Raw genomic sequence first — 15139 nt, forward strand, 5'->3', positions numbered from 1 at the left:
ATCCTGCACTGAGCAGGGGGTCGGACCAGATGACTCTAGACGTCCCTTCCAACTCTACCATTCTATGATTCTAAGTGGTGTCTGTGCCTGCTCTTGTATACATTTGTATTAGTATATAGGTAGATATGGCCACTGGTAGTGATATTTGAGTTGATTTTTCACATTACATTCTATATGTAGTGTAGGGACTAGCGAGATAACAAGGACCTTTGATGTGGGTTGTGAGCTTATGTATTTTGGCCAAAATACTACCCAAAACCTCACATTTATTGTTGTTTTTTTTGCAGCAAACAATCTGGCTTAAGATTCTGGGGGAGCCCAGGATGGCAGTACCAGTGTGGTTCACTCCTGAGGTGCAGGGCAGCCCGCTGGGCAGAGTTCATATTGTGGAGTCATTAATAGGTTGTAAGCCTGCATTTTGCACCACACATATCAGGTAGTCTGTCACTTGTTGTATGCCTTATCTATGTGCAAGTATAATACTAAGCAGCAATACCTGGTAGGTGTGTGAGTGGCTGTTCATCAGCACTTTGCACTTGTACAATGCTCCGTTATATATCAATCTTCCTCTGCATTCTGCTGGGAATTGGTGTTTGCCCTATCTTTGCTCTAGTATTTAGGGAAATCTGCCAAAGACAGTGATATTTGAGTTGATTTTTCCCTGCCTGTGATATGTAGATGTCTTCTGGTGTAATATTACTAGTACCTACATGCCATGCTAGTGCCATTCCTTTCATTGTCTGCACCAATTTTCTCTTACAGTCTTGCAGTACATTTCCATGCATCACACAGGGCTGTGTGTTTTTTTGTTAATGTGTCAACTTTTGTCCCAGACTTCATTATATTTAGTTTATGCTGTATATGATTTTATTGACATGATAAATATTTTTCTTGTTTGTATCTGTCCATCATGGAAGGAATCATTTATAGCAGAGCTTTTTCAACTTTGGACTTGAATTTCCTTCTTTGCTGCTGACTTCTGAAGTAACTTTGCCATACTTAATATCATTATGATGCCCTCAAGTGGCTAAATGTTGAATTGCATCTATGCAGTAATTTTACAAATAATAGCCTGAATACCCATATAAATAAATTGGGACAGGATTTGTAATCTTAGTATGTGTCCGTATTACACTTGTCTGACAATGACTAGTATTCATTCATATCTCAGAATTTGATCGGTATTTTACATCTGTTTCTTTTGTTTTTTTTCCCCAATGGATGCTAAACACACCAAATATCTTGGAAACTAGTAGGCCTCCTTAACACATGGGGATTTTTCTGTTCTCTTTGGGCTCATGCCCACGAGCATCACGCGATACACCCATGGATTTACGCCACGGGAGTAACACGCTTTAAAAACAAAAAGTGCCTGCTGGTGATCACGGAATTCCGCCGTCTCCATTAAGTCCTCATGCCCACGGCCGGGTCGAATTCGGACTGCAAGATTCACGCAGGATGCGACCCCGTGCCCCGGCATTGTCCTACCGCTTACCTGTCTGGCGCCTTCTCTTTCCGCTCTGCGATGTGCATCAGCGGTGAGGTTTCTGTGGGAGCCTCTACAAGGCCCGCACAAAAATAGGACATGCCGTGATTTTAATAACGCGCAAGTTTTCATGCAGCCAAATTGCATAAACTAATGCAATCCTATGGCAGTGTGCAATGGCAGAATTTCTGTCCGTGGGCATTGGGCCTAATGCTATATTAATGGAGACCTGCGGCGGCGTTAATCCACGGCAAATAGAACATGCCACGATTTATTTCTCGCTGCGGAAATCCACAGTAGAATATCGCAGGTGAGCAATGGCAAGTAGAAAGGCTATAAGACCTTAATAGCTGAGGAATTCACACGCGTTTTTCCACCGCGGGAACCGCGTAGCGATTCCGTTCATGGGCATTCACCCTTTGTGTTTCTTCTTGCTGCTGTTCTCTTCTGACATGGGATGGTCGTGTGTGGTGGATTGGTTGTTAGTGCTGCTGCTATATAGAGCTGGAGTTGTAAGTTTAAATCTGGGCAGGAACAACAACTGGATGGAGTTTTTCTCTTCATGTTGCTGTTCGTCTGCGCTGGAGCTGAACAGAGAAGGCTTAGTAGTTAGTACTGCTGCTTTACAGTGCTGGAGTTATAGGTTCAACTCTATTCAAGGACAACATCTGGGTGGAGTTTTTGAAAGTCAATACAGATGTTACCCTTGATGGGATTTGAATCTAGGACTGAAAGGCAACAATGCTAACCAATGAACTACATTAATAAAAGAAACACATGTAAATAAAATCATTTGTGCTAAAATCAGTACGGTTTTATCGCCTGGCCGATTACAAGAAGCCACACTAATGATTTAATCAATCAAAAAAACAAGCTGTAGCAGCCCAATTTTTCTAACCACTTGTTAGAATCTCTGACCTCCCATCCCATTAATTTCTAGTTGTCCGCCTTTTGAACCCTCTCTAATTCTCCTGTAATACTTTTTACAGTGTAGAGTCGAAAACTGAAAGTCCAAGTCCAGATGGGGTCTTGAAAACCTATTTATTACATTTGAATTTTATTTTAAACATCCCAAATCTAATTTGCTTTTGCAGCTGAAGCTTGACATTGATTACTAAGAGCAATAAGGCGGAAGTATTACTGCATGGGGCTACAATGAACGCCTGTTTCTTCAAGCACAGGCTCAGTGGAGCTTGTTCCTTCTGAGGGGATGCGGCTACTCAGACAGTAGCCTATGCAATTGTCATGGTGTTGCAAGTCCATTTACCATAGTTGTGTGCTCCATGAAGATTTATTGAGAAACTTACCCACATTGTTAGAGCCTTCCCCATTGTCTTTGTTCAGGACTGGTGTTCAACTGCATTTTGCAGACTAACTCCTGGTCTCTTCTATGCTTTCTGAATACAGGGTAGCCCTGTAAGAGGGTGTTAAGTAGAGGAAGGTCCTGCTTCACGAAGTTTATTAATATTTTTGTAAAACGTACACTGCGCCTTTAAAGTTTGTTTTGTTTTTTTTTGTATTATTGAAACAAGTTACTTTAGGCAAAGCGTCGCAGGCACAGAATGTGGTGTCAGGAAGAGGACCCAGTCATTAAGCAGAAAGTTTATAAAGCGATTATGTTCAACATAGTTACAGAGTAGTGAGGCAACTGTTAGGGCTCCCACCCACTGGCGATATATTCTTTCTGGCGCTGCGAGAGCACGAGAAAAATCTCACATCGCAGCGCAAGAAAGAGGCCGGTATAGAACCGGCATATCGCAAGTGGTTTCAATGGGGCCAGCGACAGCAGCGCTAGCCCCATTGAAAAGAGATGGAGAATGCCGCAGACTTCTGCCACAGCTGTGGCAGGAGTTTCCTTCATCCCCGCGGGGACCGCGGGGAAGGAATCCTCTGCCACAGCTGTGACACTGCTGCTGATCCCATTGAAAGCACAGCTTTCTGCCAAGCCCCGCAGAATGATTATCGGGGAAGGGCTTGAAATATAAGCCCTTCCCCAATAACCTGCCAAAAGTGTGTAAAAAAAATGTAAAAAATTATTACTCACCTCTCCTGCACTCAGCCGTGTCCTCCTGCTGGCTCCCCGGCACTGCTATTAAGCTCTTTCAGCAGTCAGGGATTTAAAATCCCCGCCTCCTGAAAGGGCTGTGCAGATTGGCTGAGGGTTCAACCAATAGCAGCTACTGCTTAGCTATTGGCTGAGCGCTCAGCCAATCACACATAGCCCTTAGCTATTCATTCATGAAAAGACTGGCGATATGTCGGCGTGATGCCGATATCCCGGTGTTATGCAGATTTTTTTTCTCGCACTGCGATATGAGACTTTAACTTTAGTCTCACATTGCAGTGGAGAAAATATCGCCAGTGGGTGGGAGCCCTAAGATGTATGCTGGGGATAGAGGCTAGGCTCCACCCATTCATCATGCCGAGTACCATACTTGTTAGGGATCCAATAGGAAGAGATGCCTGGAGAAAGCTGAAGGATAAGCAAAAACGGCACATCTTGAGTAGCAAAGGATTGTATGGATTCCTGCCCTTTACAATACAAGACCTACGCTGCCTTACCTGACTGCTGCCCGCCATGCCTGTGATCCCGCTGAAGTTAACTGGTGAACCAATATCGGTGCCTTGTTCGAAAGATTGAAAAACAAATGTCTTCTGTGATGTGGGCTGTATACTGAGAAATCCCAACTAGTGTTAAGTAATTTTTGAAATACTCAGCTCAAGATGTCCCAATCCAATTAAAAAAAAAACTGTTCATAAAAGTCAGGACGGCCCTATTCTGACTCCCATTAAAGTCAATAGGAGCAAAAAATTGGGTTCACTAATGTGGGAGTGTTTTCAATTAATGTAAAAATCATATTTTACACCTGTGTGTTTCTTCTATTAATGTAGCTCAGTTGTTGGTACTGTTGCCTTTCTGGGCTGGGGTCCTAATTTTAAATCCCATTGAGGACAACAGCTGTCTGGACTTTGAAAAACTCCATCCAGATATTGCCCTTGGATAGATTTGAACCCAGAACTCCAGCATCTAAAGCAGCAGCGCTAACAACTGAGCCACCACACCTGTCCTAGCTCCAGAGGAGGAGGAGAACAGAAAGAATAAAACACAAAGAATATGAAAACACTATGCAGATGTTGCCCTTGGACTGATTTGAACCCAGAACTCTAATACTGCAAGGTAGCAGTCCTAGCAATTTAGCCGCCACTCATCTTCTCTAGAGGAAGAATAACAAAGATTAAATGATAGAGAAAATTTAAAAAAAAACTCAATCCAGATGTTGCCCTTCAACAGATTTGAACCTACAACTTCACCGCAAAGCAGTGAAGATTAAGGAAAGAAAGTCTAACAACTGCAAAGATTACATACAAAATCCATGCAGATGTTGTTCATAATCAGTCATAAACCTTGATTATCAGCACTGCAAAAGTAACAGTACTGGCCATTGAGCCCCCAATCTTCTTCCTTATTCTCCGGAGCAAGAGGAGATCTATTTCTCCTTCTGCCCTTTCTCATCCTCATTTAATTCTTATTTGCCTTCAGAGGAAAAGAAGGAAGAATAAGCATGGTGGCTGTCATCAGCACTGCTGTATTGTATTACCAGGGGTACATGAGTCAAAATCTGTCCAAGGAAAACATCTGAACTTTGTATGTTCTACTTGAGTTCCCCCGTCTCCTCCTCCAGAGAAGGGGGGAAAAAAATGAATCTCAGTTGTCTGTGCTGCTGCCGCCTTGCACCGCTTAAGTGCCATGTTCAAATCTGGCTAAGGGCAATACCTGGATGGGGTTTTATGTTCTCTTCCCCTTTTCTGCAGGCCAGACGACAGGTGTGGTGGCTCACTTGTTAGCACTGCCATTTTGCAATGCTGGAGTACTATTCAAATCTGACCAAGGGCATCTGAATGGAGTTTTTGAAAGTCTATGCAGATACGCTTCTTCATGAGATTTGAACCTGGGATCCCAGCCATGAAAGCTAACAGTTCTAACCACTGAGCCACCTTTATTTACAAAGGTGTTTAGGTGTGGTAACTTTTTTTTTCTTTTTGCAAACGATTTTCTGGTGACTTTTGCTAAAAGCCAGGTTTAGATGATTCTAATTTTGTAAAAAAAAAAAAAAAATGCCCGATTTTACCACCCAACAGCACTAATCCCAACATACTAACCTGCATCTCAGTAACATTTCTTCTTCCTCTCGCTGACATTCCTGATAGAGGCCGTCTCAAGTCCCTAGCCTCCGCTGTGGTTAGGCAATACCTGGACCTGCCTGAGCCTTGGCCTGCACCTTCACACTTGTTGCTCATTTAGGGCTCTTACCAATCCATGTATTTGCTATGTCCACTAGATCAGGGGTCCCCAACTCCAGTCCTCAGGGACCACCAATAGGTCATGTTTTCAGGATCTCCTATAGTAAGAACACCTGGGGCAATGTCTGAGGCACTGACAGTAATTACATCACCTGTGCAACACTGAGGAAATCCTGAAAACATGACCTGTTGGCGGTCCCTGAGGACTGGAGTTGGGGAACACTGCACTAGATCATCACCTTCTGTATGTCTGTCATTAGAATTCATTCATGTTACTTACAAGAGCACACGCATTTGTCAGCAGACATTCCATATTCCTGCCTAATGTCTGTACCACGGTCTTTTTTTGTATTTGCCACAATGTTACCCCAACAATCATATGCTATGGCCAGTGCTACAGAAGTTGATAGCTTTGTACAGAAGTAGCAAACTTTGCCTTAAGAATGCGTTGAACTGTAGCACAGAACTTTTTCTGGTCTTTTCAATGGCTTGTGTTGTGCTAAGAACATGTTGCAGTCAAGTATCAGCATTGGGTTAACCTTTGCTTCATCTGTACAACTATGAGAAATGAGATACTATATGAGGCCTCAGTACAAATACTGTGCTACAAAAGGCAGCTCTGCATGTAAAAGGGGGCTTATTTTACACGGCAGAGAATGGATGACATCTTCATTTTTTTTCTTTAAGAAATGTGTCAATCAAAATGACTGAAAGACATTGTACATGGGGGGCGGATGACATACTAAGAAAGGAGATGACGAGCGCCGCATGAAAACGCCTTCTCTGATTGTCTTCATCACTGCACATTGGTCAGGCATTGTTGTTGAAGAATGAACTGACAGCTTGATTTATAGAATCACTTGCAGCAATTTCATGGCAGAAAACAGCAGACGTTAACCCCTTAGTGACTGCCAATCCATCTTTTCATGGACCTCACTAATGGGCTTTTAATTTGCACGTGCATCTTTTTAAAGGCAGTGACTTAGCGGACTACTAACAGCCAGGCTCCTGCTCTAAATACCAGCTGCAGAGAAACCTCAGATTCTAGCAGTTTAATCCCTTACATGCCACAATCAATAGCAACAGCATGTAAGCAGATGACAGGGGAAGGGGGATTCTTCTGTCACCCATCGGCACTTTGCAGTGTAATTGCTAGGTACCAATAGGTTTCCTTGCCAGCCGGAAACCTGACAAAGGCCCCCATGTCTGCCATGTAACTCAGCCTATTAAACCCTTCTTCCAGCAGAGTCTAATAGGCTTCAATCAGAAGCGGTGTCGTTTCTCCTTTAGGAGAGCACCCAAAAAGTGTGTGGAGACACCAAGGGGGTGAGTGGGTCAGGGTATGGTATAGTCTCTCCCCAAGAAGAGAACCCAGAAGACGTGTGGGGACACCTAAAAGATGAGTAGGGAGACTTATAAGGTAATGCTAGCTCCTCTGGGAAATCTATGCAAATAAGAAAGATTTAAAAATACCTCTAACAGCGCCATCTATTGGATGGCAGCATTCCTTCAAATCAAAGTGACATAACTTCTGGCTTGGTTTCATACTCCCAATCATTGTGAAGACTTGTTAAAAGTCACTTTGATTTGAAGGAATGCTTCCGTCCAATAGATGGCGCTGTAGAGATACTTTTCCATCTTTCTTATTTGCATAGGCTTCAATGTAATGCAATGTACTATCCTAGAGCTCAAACAATCACATATTCAAAAAAAAAGGGGGGAAAAAAAAAAGGTTCAAAATGTTTAAAGAAAAAAAAGTTCAGTTTGGATAGTCTGCAGCTGCTGATTTAGGTGGCAGCCACCTAACTTTCATAACAGCCACTGTCACAACTAACTCCAGTGGGGCTGCAGCGCTGGATCCCGGCGGTAGAGGGGGGAGAAGTATAGCTCTATTTTAATACAGGCAGCCCTATTGAAGTGGGGCTGTCCAGTATCCGGACAATCCTTTTAAACCATTGATCTAGAGATGAGACAGTGTTTAATGTTATTACAAACCACAGTCCACAAAAACCACAGCGGCAGTAAATATTGACAAGACTGGTATTTATTGCACAAAAGTTGCCCATAAAATTGGGTTTAGTAATATAATACAGTGCATGTTATGGAAAAATATTTACAGATACAGGAAGACGGCTCTGTACATCATACAAATGATTCATCCAAATAATTTAAGGAAGCAGACAGACAATAGCGCCAGTGCTATCCAGGAGCAGCGGGGACACACATGCGGCGGAGGCTTTCTATTTGGAATTTAAGACATTAACAAATGATCCAGAATTTGGTCAAAAGGCAGGAGCCCAAAAAACCTGCCCTGAAGAGGAGTAGAGGCGACAAATCTATAAAAAGTGCTTATTCATGACTTTTCATTAGACTGAACATGAGAGATTACTTTTTATTACTGTTGCACTGAAAACACATAAGTGAAGACGATAAGTCGTTAAACCACGTAGACCAATGCTGCTCAGTGAGGCAGAGAGTCTCCCGACAAAGTTTTATTTTTTGTAAAGTTTTAGGGTATTTTACTTTTTTTTTACATTTCATGTGAAATTTTCAGAAACAGAAAATCTGCAGTAGATGATGCAGATTTTATCACCTCCTTTAACCCTTCAGTGGCAGGTTTATTATTACCATGTCAGCACAGCAAGCCCCAGAGATTTTCCTGAGGCAATTAGAAGTGGCAAACGTGTACAGTGGCACAATAACTGCGTGTCCTGGCCAACATTTCAGCACTAGAGCTGTCCACGGAAATCTTCCAGGGTTTAACTGCATGGTCAGGGCAGCAAGCCCTGGAGATTTTCCAGGCGTGCCACTAAAGAGGTTCAAGGAGTGAAATCTGTGATGAAAGTCTGCAGCATAAATTGATATCTACGGCACAGGTAAATTGATGGTGGCCCATTGGATTTCTAAAGTCCCATTCACAACACTCGGACTATAAATGCTGTAGATTTTGAGCAGATAATTCTGTGCTGCAAATCCACAACATTTCCGACTCAGGGAAAACATACCTTTATTATCATGTAGTAAACTACAAATAATAGAATTTGAGATAATTTCAATCTGCATCTGATCTTAAAGAAATAAACGGTAAAAACACAACACAATAGCAACCGAACACTGGAAAGGGTTAGACACTAGAAATTCGTGGACAGCTATATGTATGGAAATGGGGAAAGACTACCACATTCTTACCTGCTATGTGAATGCTCACATTTTTTATTTGCACCCAACTCACTGAAATATAACTAATGCATATTAGTATCTGAACGTGAGGACAGAGGATGAGGGGGGCAATGGCACAGGCCTCGGCCATACAATATGCACATTGTAATGAGGGCACGGCTACTACACTGATGTGAATGGTCAGCTCTGTGCTTGTGGATATCGGCAGATTGCTGCTACATGGTATTACAAGGGTTTCTTATAAAAAGCAGTGGTGCCGTCTGTATTAGATGCTTGGGAGGTGGATGGCTAGATTCTCATTTTGGGATAGTCTATAATTTTACATTTACAGCATCCAATCGAATAGGTGACCTATATAATATGTTGGAATAGCGACTGCAATGTGAGATAGGGCCGGCCACTACACTGGGTCAAAGCAGAAGCGCTGCTCCGACCCCTATGTAGTGGCCAGTGCTCATAATTGCAGGCGCAGCTCTCGTTGAAATCAATGGGACCCCAGCCTACATTTACAAGAACAGCTCCCATTGATTTCAACGAGAGCTGCGCCTTCAATTACGAGCAATGGCCACTATACAGGCTTCCGTTCCGACCCCGGTGTATCCCAATGGGTGCTGCCTGGAAAACCCCTTAAGGGCGAACCACTGGTCATAGATTTGGTACACCTTTATTTTTGTTTCCTGGTCCTATGACTGCATAGGAAAACTAAAAATTTAGTAGAAGTATCAAAAAAGACTTAAAGCCACCCTCCTGGACAAAGAATGATGGCTGCATCGTTTCTCCGACTATCTGATGCACACTTTGTATTGGTATACATCGTTAATTTAAAGATGCCTTCACACAGCACAAATGTGGGATGCATGGGCACCTGACAGCTGTCCCACAGACTACCGACCGCCTACTGTCCTTCTGCTTTACACAGGAGCGATAGTTCAAATGAATGGAGGTAGAGCGGGCCAGGATCGTTCCCACCCACCTCCATTCACAGCAAATAGGAGTTGTGCAAACACCGAGCGCCTCCTGTTTACACAGACTGTCACTTGTTTTTTTTTAGTTCTGTTAAAAACCAAGCGACTCCAACAGGTGAGCGATTTCTTGCTCAGTACTCTGTCAACGGCTGCTTGTACATGGGATAATTAGCGGCCCCATGTAAGGGTTCCTTAACACTACATGTGCACATTGGCATGCAGTGTCTTAGACTGCCAATGAACCAGTGTGCATCAGGTAGTTAGAGAAGCCATCTTTGTTTGTCCAAGACCGGAGGGTCTGTTGATACTTCTGCTAAATTGTGTGCTTTTCCATGCAGTCATAGAAGCAGAAAACAAAAATTGGGGCACACCAGCTCCGTCATACGATGAAGACCAATGACACCTGATGGGAGCATTGACTACAATGATTTCCGCAGCTTTACAATTGTTACGCAAAATTTTCAGGCATTTCTGAGAAACCCTGGAGAGAATCTCTGAATGGAGGTGTGAAGAGCTTGTGTGACTCCATACTGGGTGCTGCTCTACGATACCGCTGCATGCCATCCTATTATGGAAGTATTTCACAGAATCCTAAGTGGCATACAACCCATGTTTTCCCCGTTAATAAATATTGATAAAATTAAAGCCCAATGTGTAATCGGAGACATAGGGAGGTGTTGTAGGCAGCGGATTCCAGCTCTGAGGCCGTATGGAGCCATAATATGGTCAGGTGAATAAGCCACTTCTGAATCGGTCTACAAGGCATTGCCTTCACTGGTGGCAGTTGAGGCTTCCGATAAAATTATGTCATAGAGAACAAGGTATAAGGTGTTAATCAAGAAATGAATATTATATGCCGCCTTTCTCCTTAAGGCTTTCTGAAACAATTGTGCAAAACGAAGCATTTTTAGGATGGCAGCTTCATGTACACCTAGATGTGCCCAACATATGAAACATTTAGGGCAAGTTCACACAAGGCGGATTTGCTGCGCGCACCCTTCACATGGAAAATCTGTGGCAATTATAGGAGCAGCAAAGTGGGTGATATTTCGCCCACATGCTGCGGAATAAGATCTGCACACAATTTTCCAGTGCGGAAATTGCCATGTGGTGCGGAGTTTAAATCTGTAGCATGTCAACGGTAGCACCGGATACACTGCCGAATCCACCTCTTCTCCCTGGGGCGGATTTCCTTATCCTTCCATGTGACCATGCCCTTATAGCAGTTATATATGGATTATTATTGCCCTTTTTATTGCCATTATTCTGCCCCATCTGCAGTGCTGAATTAGACAAACACAGATTTTCCTCCTATCCAGAGCGATTGCTTCATTCTCAAATATATACAAAGCAAAAAAAAAAAGTTTTCTTCTATACTTTAGTGAAAAGTATAATAAAAGTGTTACTGTAAAACAACATGGTACCTACGGGTACTATTTTGAGCTTAGTACCGTCTTTTCGTGTTGCTTTACCATTTTCTCAGTTCCGTCAATGTAACGGTCGATCAGGATTCCCATAGGGGTAAATCTGGTATTCATTACACCTACATGAGCAGTTAGGTTACCTTTTTTTTTTTTAAGTTATTCCTCCATTACATCTACAGTAAAACACAATTATAGGACCTGACTGCTGGATAATTACATGTTCTGGACTGCTACATGATCATAGAAAAGGTCACATTTCTAACAATGAGAGGATTGGCTCGGTTTTCTGATTCTGTTTTTATCAGTTTCCATATAATTTTGATAGACTAGAATTTCTGCAGATGTTTAAAGGGGTTGTCCTACTTCCACCTATTGATGATCTAGCCGCAAGATAGGGCACCAGCAGCAGATCGGCGGGGGTTCTTCACCAGGCTGTTTCCCCTGGTCTGTGTTCTCAGCCGTTTTGCTGCAGGAAGCAGCAGCAGCTCCGTAGATTGCACAGTGGCTTCAGTTGGTACTGCGAGCTGAGTTCTATTAAGTGCAATACCAACCAAGGCCACTGTACAATATACAGAGCAGTCTGCTTCCTATACCAAAACCATAACAAGGCCATGGACCTGGGGGAACAGCTTATCCCCAGGAGGCAGACCTTTGATGATCTTCTATTCCTAAGGACAGGTCATGAATGGCTAGAAGTGGGACAACCCCTTTAAGAATTTTTTCTTCTCTCCATTTTCAAGATGGGAAATCAAATACTTGCATACTATAAATGAAACAGTCAATCTGATATTAACTTGGATTTTACAAAATGCATAATTTGAGGAAATGGCAAAGTGTTCTATTAGCACGTTGAAAGCGATCTCCCAACTACTGTACTATAGTGGAGGCCAGTGTGCAGATCTCAGAGCGCCTTTACAGTATTATCTAGGCAGGTTTTAGCTTTATTGCTGCATCTGTTGTGAGGATATCATGAAGGGTAAAGTAAGGGGTTTAATTTTTGCCAACTATAAGATAAACTGATTTCTTTCTACACAAGCAGAATGTGCTCTCCGATTACTACATCTCCGTATACTGAAGGTTAAAGAGCGCCAGTCAGCTCTCATTATATAGTTAAAGGGGTTGTACCAGAATTTCCAGTTATCCCTGTTATCAGGATTGCCAAGGGTGTCAGACCCCCACCGATCACCAAGTTATCCTGTGCATAGGGGATAACTTGTCATTCTGGTACAACCACTTTAATACTTGTATGCCTGAAAATATTACAGTTTTGGAGCAGCTCTTCTTCAAGCTTTACATTTGAATATTCCTCTATTATTGTTCCTGGAAATATGAACAAACTGACAACTGGGTGCTACCCTTCCCCTTTTTAATGGGGGTGTGTCCCTACACACTACACAGTCTGATCTTGTCTAATTGGTAACACCCATTTGTCAGTGTGCTTCTACATTTCGTGGAGGAAGACCAGAGAAACTGTGTAATGTAGGTTATAAATTGCTACATATTTTAAGAGAAATGTCAGTATTTACTGACACAGACATGGTGGGAGTGGCGACAGGTCATCTTCAAGGCTTTTTCTTTCCTTTTGCAGAACTGTTAATAGATGCAAATTGAAAACATACACTGGAAAAGGCCATTAATAAAAGAATAAATGACATTGGCATGAATGGGGGTTCTGCTTACAATAGTATTGCCCCCTTGCTATGCAGCAAAAACGTTAATTTTAAGGGGAGGTACTGGTAAAATCCAAGCTCTGCCCGTAGACCCCCCCCCCCTGCAGTAATTAATGTCAGTTAGTCATTGGCGTGCCGTACGGTTGCTGGGTTGCTCGAGATTTCTTCTGTAAAGCTACAACACTTTTACAAGGTCACATTACACCTCTGTAACGCCTTAGTAAATAAGGGGTAGCGGTTTTTGTCAAGGGCATGTTTTTCTTCTACATATGACCTGCTCTACCAGCAAGTAAAGCTTTTTATATAAAAGTGAGATCTGCACTGTAGAAAGCAGCCATTCAAAGTCACACTCAACATTTCCTCACATCTCACCCTATTTACAAAAATAGTTCTTAAAAAGTTCATACAAAGTTAAAAAGAGGAAGAAAAAGTTTCTGGAGTCTTTCAAAACATCTGAAATGCTGCTGTAATTAAGGACCCACAACTGTGTGTGTTTCGTTTCTCTGGATTCCGAAGTTCTGTCTTCGTTCCATTTCTTAATCCCATCTAGAGAAGATGAAGGAGAATCTCCTGCAATGCGATTCTCTTCCTGAATATCAGCTGGTATAATACACAGACGTAGAGTCTATTCCACCGCGCTTACCAAATACTGCAATAAGACATTGTCCTCTCCGTGGGTGAGAATACATTCCCTTTTACAGAAGGATCTGTGCAACGTATGGAGAGTGGGTGCTGGCGATCGCAGCAAGTAACGGAAGGTCGCTGGATTCAATTCTGGAAGACAGAAGCGGCAGTTTACTTATTGCACTGAAGGTAACCCTTTCCAGTCCAATGTCGGGCCTGCCCCGACATCATCATTTTCCTCCACAGCTCCAATGTCGGGGCAGGCCCGACACTGCAGTGCAGGAGTGCATCTGCACCCGATCGGCAGACACATCCGGTGCAGATACACTTGTGCACTGGTCCCCATCGAGGACCCCCTAGGAGAAGGCAGAAAGGGTTTTTAACCCTTTCTGCCTTCTCCTTTACAGATTACATAGCGCTCAATTAGCGCTATGTAATGCATAGAGATTCCGGCCGGCGATCATGTGACCGCCGGTGTTACCTGACCCCCGGCGGTCACATGAACGCCGAGTCGGGAGCCTGCACTGTGGGACCTGCTTACCTGACCGGCATCTTGCGCGTTCTCCTTCTGTCTCCCGGCCCGGCGATCATGTGACCACCATGTGCCACCTGACCCCAGCGGTCACATGATCGCCGATCCGGGAGACAGAAGGAGAATGCGGAAGACGCCTGACAGGTAAGCAGGTCCCTCCACGGTGCAGTGAGCACCTGCACCCTCTGAACTCTGTCAGTTCAGGAGGGTGCAGGGAAAATGTATTTTTTCTCACCCATTTTCCCCAGCTCCAATTTATTTGGAGCTGGGGAGAATGGGTGAGAAAAAATAAATGGATTGGAAAGGGTTAAAACTTGTTGACTTTGTGAAAAGGAGACGAGCAACTGGACTCCATCAGAGGATTGTAAAGTGTAACACTCATTTAATGCGTTTGTGCAGAACAGGCGATTAGAAGCATTATTGCAATAGGTTTAATTAGTAGTCTATTTCGTATATTTTAGTAGACAAGGCCTCTTGAACTGCTGCCCCTCTTCAGCTATGCGGCTGGGCACTGCAAAGCAAAATTCTCCTCCTGCTAGCTGAATGGGGATAGTGAACACGTGGCCTCTGCTGTTCACTGTGCCCTGCTCCACATCGCGCCCGCTCACCACCAGACCGAATGCCCTCAGTCTCAGTGCATCAGGTGCAATTCTGACACACACGCCTGATGCACTGAGATGGAGGCAGGGTTCACACTGCACTGTGTATACATAGTTTTATAGGAGAAAAACAGACAGATGTATGGTATAGGTTTGTCTACATTTAACAGGTTTACGCTCCAATTCATTTACTTTGAAGTACACTGAAGTGTAGTTGACTTTTTTTTTTGTCTACACCCAAAAAAGTACACATTGTTTTTTTTGTTGCTTTTTTTTTAAACTATGTCTTCCTAAAGCCTGACGAACTGTACACAGTATGCTGTGCTGAGTAATTCTTATATCTTACTAGAAAACACA

General features: G+C 43.2%; 1 protein-coding gene across 3 annotated transcripts in view; it reads right to left on the minus strand.

The window, feature by feature from the left end:
- Positions 1 to 7814: 7814 nt before the first annotated feature.
- The window catches only part of FNIP1 (folliculin interacting protein 1), a 97939-nt gene continuing 90614 nt past the window's right edge, over positions 7815 to 15139 (minus strand). For all 3 annotated transcript variants that reach the window (XM_066591133.1, XM_066591132.1, XM_066591134.1), the window contains one exon: positions 7815 to 13801. In XM_066591133.1, coding sequence (XP_066447230.1) covers positions 13723 to 13801 — 79 coding nt within the window. In that variant the 3' untranslated portion in view covers positions 7815 to 13722. The remainder of the gene's footprint in view (positions 13802 to 15139) is intronic.

Source organism: Eleutherodactylus coqui, chromosome 2 (genome assembly GCF_035609145.1).
Source record: "Eleutherodactylus coqui strain aEleCoq1 chromosome 2, aEleCoq1.hap1, whole genome shotgun sequence".
Lineage (NCBI taxonomy): Eukaryota > Metazoa > Chordata > Amphibia > Anura > Eleutherodactylidae > Eleutherodactylus > Eleutherodactylus coqui.